Source organism: Drosophila elegans, unplaced genomic scaffold (genome assembly GCF_018152505.1).
Source record: "Drosophila elegans isolate 14027-0461.03 unplaced genomic scaffold, ASM1815250v1 contig_183, whole genome shotgun sequence".
Lineage (NCBI taxonomy): Eukaryota > Metazoa > Arthropoda > Insecta > Diptera > Drosophilidae > Drosophila > Drosophila elegans.
The window spans coordinates 2930816-2941900 of record NW_024545550.1 but is presented as its reverse complement, the minus strand read 5'-3'; the positions used below and the strand labels follow the sequence as shown (position 1 = coordinate 2941900).

General features: G+C 45.1%; 2 protein-coding genes across 2 annotated transcripts; both read right to left on the bottom strand.

Moving 5' to 3' along the window:
• Positions 1 to 5169: 5169 nt before the first annotated feature.
• On the bottom strand, positions 5170 to 8784 carry LOC108148550 (extracellular serine/threonine protein kinase four-jointed). Its single transcript, XM_017275601.2, has one exon. The coding sequence runs from the start codon at positions 7473 to 7475 to the stop codon at positions 5652 to 5654; it is 1824 nt and encodes a 607-aa protein (XP_017131090.1). The 5' UTR covers positions 7476 to 8784; the 3' UTR covers positions 5170 to 5651.
• Positions 8785 to 9539: 755 nt separating this feature from the next.
• On the bottom strand, positions 9540 to 10408 carry LOC121466832. The gene is made up of 4 exons (XM_041707361.1): positions 10355 to 10408; positions 10157 to 10249; positions 9779 to 10090; positions 9540 to 9719 (listed from the first exon to the last, which is right to left on the bottom strand). Exons 1-4 carry the CDS (start codon positions 10406 to 10408, stop codon positions 9540 to 9542), a joined length of 639 nt encoding a protein of 212 aa, XP_041563295.1.
• Positions 10409 to 11085: the final 677 nt, after the last annotated feature.

Sequence of the window (11085 nt, the reverse complement as noted above, 5' to 3'; positions counted from 1 at the left end):
CCCAAACAACTAATTAAACAGATCCATGATCGCTGATTGTAATTGAAAGAGCAACGAAAACGTTTCAGATCGGCGGGGGGTCTGCAGAGGGCACTTCTGCGATTTAAGTTTGGATTTGAAATCCGCTGGATAGGGAATTTCCCCCACCATTATAGTACATGGGTTGCATCTATTCTTGGTTGGGTTTTATGGAGCTGGCCACGCCCCTGGTCCGTCATATGCATTTGCACAGATTACTAATCGACTCTTTGTCTTCATTTGATGGCTTCGGGTTTTAATTATTCGAGAAATGGTTTTCCAAAACAGAGCGCAGCGCAGAGCCGCAGATGAGATGAGAGCCCGCATATCTTAAACGTTCCGTTGTGTTTGTGATGGTGTCTCGAGCCCATTTTCAGGTGTCTGTTAATTTGTTTCTGCCCCCCGCCCCTCGCCACTCGCCTCTCTGATGCCCCACCGCCCGTTGGGACTGCCTTAAACTCGTCTGCGTCCGTAGTTGACCCTCTTCGTCTTTGTTTAACAACAAATGCTTGACTTGGGCTAAGGTGTTAAAGCTTGTCTCCGCTCGCCGGGCCTCAGCGCGTTTTGAGTTTCCAATTTTTTTCATTTTTTCCATTTTGTATTTTTTGGGTTTCGAGAACTGCTTTCCTTCTTAGACTAGTTCGGCTCGTAGGTTTTATAATTTATGATATTCGAATGGTTTCTATGAAATGCTCTGTGGAGACCAGAGATTGCCACAGATTCGGGGCCAGGCATGTCGGATTCGGTTAGATGGGCAGCGGAATTGGCTCGGAGGAGGGTTGTCGGCATGGGTTGCATGCATTTATAATTCAATCACAAGCAATTAACTAGGAAAATGCAGGGAAAATGCACGCAAAGCCAGCCGAAGAACAAAAGACTTAGACAACAAACTTGAAATGACATTACTTTGCATAACTGCTCCTCCTCTCTCTCTCTCTCTCTCTCTTCTTGCCTCCCTTACATGTGCTTTTTTGACAAATTTGTTTGAAAATTTCCAAATTGAAAAGATTCATTCATCAGCGGGCTGCTCGCATCATCATCATCAAGGTAGGCAGGCAGCAGAAAGGCAGGCAGAAGCTGGGCTCAGGCCATGTTTAATGGATTCCCGTCGTTGGGTCTTGGGTTTTGGTTTGGTTTTTCGGTGCCTACACCACTGCTGCTCACTGGATGAGGCTCAAAGGTCCCATGTGCGATCTGACCCATTGTCGTTATAAATTAGCGCAATCAATCAACTCACTTCACCTGATTCGGCTGAAGAAGCGAGAGAGCAGCACAACAAAAAGATTCCAGACTCCAGATTTGAGTTTTCAGTTTTCAGCTTTGAGATTTGAGATTTCAGTCAAACGAAAACAGGTTACCGGAGATGCAGATAGATAGGGCCAACCAGCCAGCCAGCCCGCCATGTCAGTTAGATCAGAACAAACCCAGACAAATTTCGGCACTTCGTCAATGTCAAAACGACGAAATCATTGACCAGGTTTGTTAAATTAATCAGCGAAATCGTTTAATGGTCTCTCATAGTGCCAGCGCTTCGAGCCAGTGACTAAAATCAAAAGTTATGTTTTAGCTGGAAATGTTCACTCGGCGCTTATCGGACTCGTTTGAATATCGGACTGACCATCTGACCATCTGACTATCGACCTTTCATCTCTTTCTTCTGCCCGAGCCAATGTTAATGTTAACAAGAGGAGACTCCCAAGAAAAGGCAGTTAAGCATCGCCCTGGTGTTTTTCAGGTGTAAAATGAAAGAAGAAGGTTTTCCATCAGATCCCAAAAGTGCCGACCATAAATTTCAGTTGGAAACCTTTTTCCACATAATTTTCCCCATGCCCCCAAGGAGTGTTGCACACTTAGCCGAGAAGAAAAGCGATTTGACTCCGAACTCTCCCTTTCTTCTTCAGCTGGCCATTGTCAGGATTATGATATGATATGATTCTGTTTCGATTCGATTTGCCGCCTCAATGCTTTCTTTTTACGAGTGGGAAATGTTTTATTTTGATGGCGTAGCAAGGTGTTGTTCAGCAGCTCAGCAGCTCAGCAGCTCAGCAGCTCAGCATCTTACCGGCACAATGTCTTGTATTATGCTTGCCACAAAGGAGTTGACTGTTCGGAGTGCTTCAATATGATTCCAGGTCGATGGGGCATTGATTTTTTACATACTATGATACCATACATATATATATATCTTACGTAGCTGCAGGTGCGGAAGCAATTTGTTTAGAATTTTTGCTGTAAACGCACCAGCAACTGCTACAAGTTGCTGAGAGGCACTGCGGCGGACACTAAATAAAAGCGAAAAGAGTAAACACACAACACGAGAAAATATTGCATGCAACAACGCGGCCCAGCTCTGTCCTCGTATGGTATACCATACACCATATACCACATACCTACCTTATAGTAAGGAGTACGGTCGCCAGTGCTTGTGAGCATACAAATATGCAAATTATTGTGCACACAGCGACCACGCCAACAGCCAACAGCCAACAACCAGCAACAACAAGGAGGAACTGGCAGATTTGTTTGCCCTGCCAGACAGTCGAGAAAAAACTGAGCCAACGACTTGATCGCCGCGCAACTAGCCAGGATGTATTGGCCAGGCCCAAGTCAACATACGGCTGAGATATATGGGCCTGAACTTGAAATTTTTATAGTCGGAAATTAGTTCGAAGGAGTGAGTGTACAAGTAGTTTCGGGATATCTAATATGCAAATCACTTGCATGCCCTACAAACATTTTGGTCAGGCAAAATGCAAAACATTTATTTTTAACATATAACTAACTATTCCCGTTGCTTTTATTGGTCTGCAAAAAATTATAAAAATTAGTTTGAATGAATGAGTTTCGGTATATTTAATATGCAAACCACTTTTATGGCCTACAAACATTCTCGGGCTAATCATAACTAAGTATTACCGTTGCCTTAACAAGTATGCAAACAATTTAACTTAGCTTAAAACTTTTACAGTCGGAAAGCAGTTCGAAGGAGTGAGTGTACAAGTAGTTTTCGGGTGTCTTATATGCAAATCACTTGTATGCTGTACAAACTTTATGGAATTTAGTCTGCCAGAATGCAAACATTATTTATAACACATAAAATTTAACACTGTTCCCGTTGCTTTTATTACTTTTTGCACCATAAATTCAATAAACTTCAAAAATTCAACAGTTTAGTGTACAAAAAGTTAAATACATTGCCCAGTTAGAGAGCAATAGATGTTTCACGTCGAATAGTGAATTAAACCAATCTAATAAACAACTGAGTTCTAATAAACCTATCTTCAAAACAGGGAGTATGGTTCCAATTATCAACATTTGCTAAATACTTTTAGTTAATAAATACTTTAGTTAATAAGTTAATAAAATCACAGTCTATTGGGTTTCCAATATTCCATTAAATAAATTCCAATACTTAAATTTGAATTTTGGTAACTATAATCTATGATGCCATTTTTACACAATCAAATCTTTATTCCTCGACACTAGATTCAAACACCATTAACTTTTAGGATCAGTTGGCATGGAATTTAGATCAAAGACGTAGATTGTGTTCAATATGACGCCCTGCAAAGAGCTTTTTTATATGCTCATATAAGTTATGTTTTGATCAGACTGATGGATTATTACCAGTCGTCATCCCTTCTACGAGGGGCAATTAGAAGTGGGGGATTAGCATTAGTGGCATTACGTTTTACGGGGCCCTCGGGCGCTTTACGATTCGGTCGTAAAGCGCTTTGGTTTCATTCGCCAGCATTAATAAGTTCATAAAGTCGGCCCATGGATGTTGGCACATTTGTTTGGCGTTTGCAGTTTTGGGCCATAAACCGTGTAAACTGTAAAATGTAAACAAAGACACGGTTGGTGGGCGCAGAGATCTGCGAGACAGCTCGTTATTTCATCTCGGGTTGCTCTAGCTCGGCTCCTACGTTCCTCCGTTCATCTCAATTATACTGTTTTATTATGGTTTCATTCTGGGCAGCAGCGAGATGGCAGGCAGGCCGGGCCCCAAGTTACCAAGTCCCCAAGTCACCCATGGCACTGCAAGCTACATTGTACGGCCCGGAGCGAACCGAAAAGGTAAGACGATATTCGAAAATGAGTTCTGTGGCCGGAGTGGAATGGAGTTAGTGTGGAGAACGTGTTAAAGTCACAAGTTCCCTAACACGTCTTTAGGTTATTTGATATATTTATTAAACTAGCCAAACGCCGCTGCGCTCTTTCACTCTGCTGGATATACTTTATACTTTATACTTAATATCTGGCGCGTCCGAAACGGGTTATCAAAATATCTGTGCTCAGCTGAGGCGTGAGTTGATTAACTCTCGTTTGAGCCACATTTTTTGGTAGTTAGCACACGGGGATAGCTAGATAGCTAGATAGCTATCCGCAGACTCTCCATGAACGTGGCCATGACTAGCTCTGACTCGGCTCCTTTGGTTCATTTCATTTTTTATTTACGTGAACTACTCTGGTGTCCAATAAAATATACGCAGCGGAATCAGATGCAAAACGTGCGACAGGGAGGCAAGAGAAGAGATTCTCAGCATCTTGTCGCTGAGACACGCGGACGCACTTAATGAGCAGCGATCTTAAATCTTAAAGTCGGACAGGGGCTCTGGTGGGCTAGAGGGGCTCCGATGGAGACGTTGCAGCCACAAGAGCGTGTATCTCGGGCCCCGAAATGTCCGTGTGTGTGTGTGTGTGTGTGTGTGCATCTGTGTGGAAAGTATCTGGAACTGGCTCTGGCGGGGCTTCATCTTTCTGCACTCGAGCTCTGAAAAACTGAAGAACTCCAGGTCTGAAGAGCTGGGGAACTGGAGAACTGGAGAACCCAGAGAGTGAGGCAGCTCTCAAATGCTTATGAAGATATTATGAAAAGCAGCAGAAGATTCAGAGTGTCTGTATGTGTGTGTGTGTGTATATCTGGAAGTGGAGCCTGCATTATGTGGCAAGTTCCATCTCCATCTCCATCTCCACCTGCAAAAAAAGATCAATGACAATTTATTGTCATGACTATGTAAGTTCTCACAGGCGCAGGCGTGCTCAGATGGCCAGATACTCGTGTATCTCAGCATCTGTATCTGTATCTGCATCTGCATCTGCATCTGTTGGATGCTTTTCCATATTTCAAAGTGACATTCGACTGGCGCATTTCGTTCGGTATATTTGTGGTTTATTGGTTGTAAAAGGTAAAATGAAATCTACTTAGGCTGGTTCCTTAGACAAATATCACACACATTGTTAACGCTAGCTAGGCTTAGTTTATACATATACATTTACGGATAGGTAAGCTTAATACTCAAGTACTATATAGAGTCTGGCATTTACAAGTTAGGTATTTTAGTTCAACTCCAGTGGATCACCCTTTAATACTCGGATCTCCTTGGGGCCAGTGGCGTGGGCAATCCGATCTCCTTAAGAATATGTTTTGCAAAGATTCTAATTAGGCAAGGTTACAGCTTCCAGATTCAAAATTAAAGGACATTAAGATTTTACTAGGACCCATCCACACGCCACTGAACCCATTGACTACTGCCATCCCAATCCAGATGAAGATGCACCCACTGCTGCTCCGGTATTTACAGCCTATCAGTCGTGTTTGGGGCCAGCAACTGGATATTGCTCCAGATTCATTAGCTGCCCTGGCACTTCTGCACCTGGCCCAGCACCCGGTCGATGCGCTCCACCAGGATCTTCACGGACTTGTCCGGCAGCGAGGGCAGCACGTCCCGCACTCCGGCGCTGGTGGTCCGCTCGAAGAGGTCCCGCAGTCGCCGTCCCGCTCCCGCCGCTCGCAGTCGACGCAGTGCCTCGATTGTGGGCCGCCGGAAGACGCACAGGTTGTCCAGCAGGAGGCTGTGGTACGCCTCGTACTTCTTCAGCAGCCGGTAGCCGTGCAGCAGACCGCTCTCGTTGTCCAGAAAGACGAGCAGCTGCGAGGCGGACTGGCGGGCCAGATTGTGCGCCGGCGCGGCCATGATGTCGGCGTTCCATTGGAAGTTGTACAGGTTATTAACCACGCGATCGAGGTTCGCGATCAGGTAATCGAAGACGATTAAATCGGACCATTGTGCCAATTCAATTAGTCGCTGCACCAGCGCTCCGTTGGCAGTGGTCGTTGTCGTTGTCGCTGCCGCAGCAGTTGCCGTTGCCGTTGCCGTTCCTGTTCCTGTTCCAGTCTCTGTCTCCTCAATCGCAGTTGATTGATGAGCGGAGCCCGGCGAAGTGGCAGCCCCCAACCGCTTGAGTAATCCCTGTGTCTGCGTCGGCCTTTCGGGTTGCATGTGCCGCGTCAGGTTCCAGACGTCGTGCTTGTTGAGGTGCCGCTCCAGCGGCTGGAAGGGTTGCGGTATCCCGGCTGGCTCCAGATCGGAGAGCCAGCGGGTCAGCACCACCGGGCGGCGCTCCTTCCACTGCGCCTGCGTGATGTCGCCCAAGGCAGCAGCCCAATTGGGCGTACTGGTGTCCACCACGGTGGCGGCACTCGGTGCCAAATTGCTTATATTCAGCAGTTGGCCCAGATAGTAGCTGAAGATCTCGCCCTGGATCTGATCCGTGTTCTGGCGGTAGCGGGCACAGGCCCTCGTTCCATCCGCAAACACCACCAGGCGGTTCTGCATCCGTCCGCATCCCGGCTCCAAGCGAACCACGCGTCCCTGCTCGCCCACGAAGCGTTCCCAGTCGAGTTGGTCCCTCGAGGCGAATCCCTTGGGCAGGGCCTGCTCCACGGTGGGTCCCCAGAAGACGTCCTCCTCGATGAGGTCCGCCTGGGGTTCGGTGGCGGAGGGATTTACAGATGGGGTGGAGGAGGGTAGACGAGAGTTCTTGGGCTTCTGAACCCGCTCCGGACCCTTCTTCGATAGCCTCCGCTCCGGACCCTTGCGATACCGACCGCTGGCCGTGCGCTGCACATGGAACTCCTTGATGCTGCCGTCGTTGGTGTCCAGTTTCTTCACCACCATCGAGTCCGGGGCATCCTTGTCCTGCTCCAGGTGGAAGGCATTGCGGAACACCTGCTCGGCGCTCAGTTCGGCGTCCGCCTCCTTGATGAACTCCACGCGGTACGAGCTGAGCGGCTCCACGGCCACGTGGATCTCCTCCGGCAGATCGGGCGCGGTGTCCGGATGGCGGGGCAGGCCGAACATGGGCACGACCACGCCCAGCGCCATGCCAAAGACGAAGGCGGCCAGGATGCTGAGCAGACAGGCGCGCCGCTGCAGCGATCGGCGCCGGCGCAGCGTCAGCAGAGTCATGTGGGTGGCCTCGATGGGATTGGGATTGGGATTAGCCCGGTTCTCGGGCGCTGTAATCACGCTACAGGTGAGTTGCTGGTGATGTTGATTCTGCTGCTGCTGCTGTTGGTGCTGCTGGCCGCTCAGGTCAAGGCCCAGTGGTTTTGGCTGTGCTTGCTGTAGTTTCTGCTGTTGTCCCGCTTCCAGGCGCTTGATGTCGTACATTTTGCCGGCGAGCCGAAGATCCCGATCCCTAGTTCCCTGTTGCAGCCCAGACCTCAGGCTCAAAGTTCAAGCCGCGCATGGGGGGCGGGGATGGGGTAGTCAGCGTTGCAGTGGTAGTGCAGCCTCACAAAATCGTGAAATTAATTTCTGTCTTTGTTTAATAAATATCGATGGTTCTCGGTTGCTGGCCTCGTCCTCCGCTGGCGTTGGCGACTCCAAACAGAAACAGACCGGTTCGAATTTTTCCTCTACGATTTCCACAATTGAAATTGAAACAAAAACCCAGAAACGTGCTCCTTCCTCCTGCTGCAGCTCCTTGATCGCTCGCTGATCGTCGCTCGTTTATTTATTTTTATACTCTGCGCTGGACCGCGTCGCTTTTTCGCCTTTTCCCCCCCCTTTTTTTTCGATTTTTGTTCGCTTTTTTTTTTCGGGTTTGAGTTCGGTTTGGGTTTATCGATCTATTTTCTGCACGATCACTTGCTGTAATTTTTTATTATACATTTTTCTGGCCGTTTGTTTGTTTGTTTGCTGGCGTTGTTAAGCCCGGCGGGTTAATATTTTGTGGGATCGCTGGCTGGCCGGCTTGCCCTTCAGCTAAACAGTTTCTCTTTTTGTTTTTAATTTCTGGATTTGTGCAGTTTAGCGATTTCGGTGCGCCGATAAAAGCAATTTCGTGGCTTTGAGCTATTTGCCACACCAGCTATAAACATATATATATATATATATACACACTAGTGCTGGCACTGGCACTGGCACACTAGCGCACACACTCGTCCACACACACTTTAGCACTCTGGTGGGTTCGCACTCGAATTCCCAGATTCCCGATTCGCCCCGATAATTGCCCGCGAAGAGCAAACAACGCGACAAGTTTGCTTTTGCTCGACGAACGATGTTTGGGCCCAGGAGAAGACAAAGTCCTAGGCTCCGCTTTTTAGGTTTTATCAATTTAATTTCTTGTCTCGCACCTCGCACCTCGACTTGCTTTTATTTCGCCTCGCTCGCTGTATTGTATTTTAGGCTTTTTGTCCGCATTCGATCGTCGTCGCTGCGCACCGAACGATGTGAGGAATTTTTATGCCTCCGCTTTATTTATTTCGCTGTCTATATGTTTTACTTTTTGCCAGGTTGCCTCGTTCTGCGTCGCGATCTTGTGTTCGGACGCGTATTTAGATTGTCGCACTGTATCTGAATCGAACTTTTGGAAGTCTTGTATATTGTGTGTTGTATCTTGTGTTTTATGTTTTGTATCTTGTATATGACGGATGTGCGACTGCGCGCCTGCGTACCGCTCGCTTCGAGATTCGCTGACAGACTGGCGGACGAGCGGCTCTCGCCGGGCTTAGTTAAAGACACGCGGCCGAGCCAAACTGGGCTCTCTCCCTCTCTCGCTTTTAGCCCGGATCCTTGGCTGCTTGCCGGTTTTGAGTGGAGTGAAACGGGTGTGCGCTCTCCGCTTACATGCTGCTCTCATTTAACCACTCTCTACATTGGCTCTCTCAGGAATAACATAACAAAATAAATTGAATAGAACCAAAACAAGAAAAATTATTTTTAATAAGACTTTTAATTATTGAGCCCGCCTTTGGGTGTGGCTGCAAAAAGTGTTAGGATCATAACAGTGGTAATAACAAGGAATATGGGTAGATTGCTTTTGGACGATTGTTCGGTTTTCTAGAGCTAATTGAGAGGCTAACCAGAATTAGTTAAGTCTATTATTGCTTTAAGAAAATAATTTAAATATTACCATAGGAAGGGGTTTCAGAAAAAGTATATTAATTATTTTAGTTTAAATAAACTAATTAAGGAGCCTATAACTTAAATATTTACTTAAGAAGGGGTTCCAAGAAAAGTATATTAATTTCGTTGGTTTTAGCGCTTTAAAATTCATCAGTCTCCGATTTAGTAAAGATTTCTTAATTGTTTCTGGCAAAAAAAAAAAACATTTTTTAAAATTCCCTTCATTCTCCAACATAATGAAATGCGCCACAAGGTTTTGTATTTATTTGTGGAAAAAGATTTATGTTACAAATTGTATTTTCAAATACATTTTAGATTTAGCTACGGATTCTTGTAGCCGGAAACGTTGGAAAACTCATACAAGCCACCAGTTAGTTTGACCACAAGTCCTAACTCATTGCCGGCATAAACTTTTGCAATAAAACTGTAGTTGGACAATGGCATGTATTTCGGCACATCTTGCCAGCCCATATGCAATCGCTTTAATGCTAGTGTGGTATTCTAGATAAAAAAGCAAAAATATTCAAGTATCATAGTTCTAAAAAATGTTTAGCACTCACTTTTTGAATTGGACACTCTGGAAAACCAACTAATGCTTTCCGAATCACGGTGTAGTAAATCCCTATTATAGAGCCTTTTTCCGAATTCTTTTTCAGTTGGCAAAAGTCCAGTTTTATGTTCTTTACACGAATCATCTTTTGCTGGCCTTGGGGATCGATCTTCACATCGCAAACTCCCGTCAGTTTGTCAACGTCTTTCTGATCATTTATGGTCAGAAAGATGTTCAAGGACAGCCGCGTTTGCAGATGACAATCGACCCGTGAAAACACTTTGTTCTTCATTGAACATTCAATGCTGTTGAATACTATTTGCTAAGAAAACGTTAAATATAAATACATATTTTAAATCCTTTATTGACACAATTTGGATGAACAAACCTTCTTTGTTTCGCCGTCGGTGAGTGAAATACAGCCGAAGAGGGCTAGGGCCCAAAAGATATGGTTGCTCTGATACATTTTACATATTAAAGCCTAGAACGTCTGTATTCTTCCATTTATTATTCGCAATGAAACTCTTAAATGGGTCGTTTAAATGGCAGATCAGATAGGAAGCTAAATTATAAAAACCTATTCAACTGAATCGATCAATTGCCAATTGAAGTACATGTGTTCATATTTTGACATGGCCATGTAGATGCTCATGTATATTTACACTGGAGAGCCTTTTCACTCAAGTTCACTGAGCGAGAAAATCACTTTTAGGGAGAGAAAAAGAGAGAGAGAGAGGGCACATTCTGTGGGAGGCTTTATGATGTGAGTGTTGTTGTTGTTGCTGACAATGTTGATTTTTATGCTCAACGCGGCACATTTGCTGCGCCACATTAAGAAACTAGAATTCGACCCGAAGAGAGCGGTTTGGGGAGCCAGGGAAGGGTTAGAATTAAGATTACGTACTGAGCAAGCCACTCACAACGGTTTTCAGGCACTTCTTCCTGAAGGAAATGTCCTTAAAATACATCGAACAACAAAATATAAAAAAAAATAAAATACAAAACTTCACCTTAAACGTAAGTAAATAAAAACTTGAAAGTGACTCAAGGTTTCAAGTTATTTATGTTGATGAGAACATTAAATATATCTAAATATGGGTTTAGAGAGTGCCAAATATTATGTTTCACAAATTTACCATTCCTTTTAAAAATATTCAAAAACTTGAAAGTCACTAATGCTAAAAAACGTATTCCATTGGTGACAAATTGACTAAATATAAGTAAAAAGCGATGGTGGTTAGCCTTAAATGTTATCTACAAAAAGTTTCTTGTGGTATTTTTATAACAGGTTTAAATTTGAATAATCGTTATCTTAAA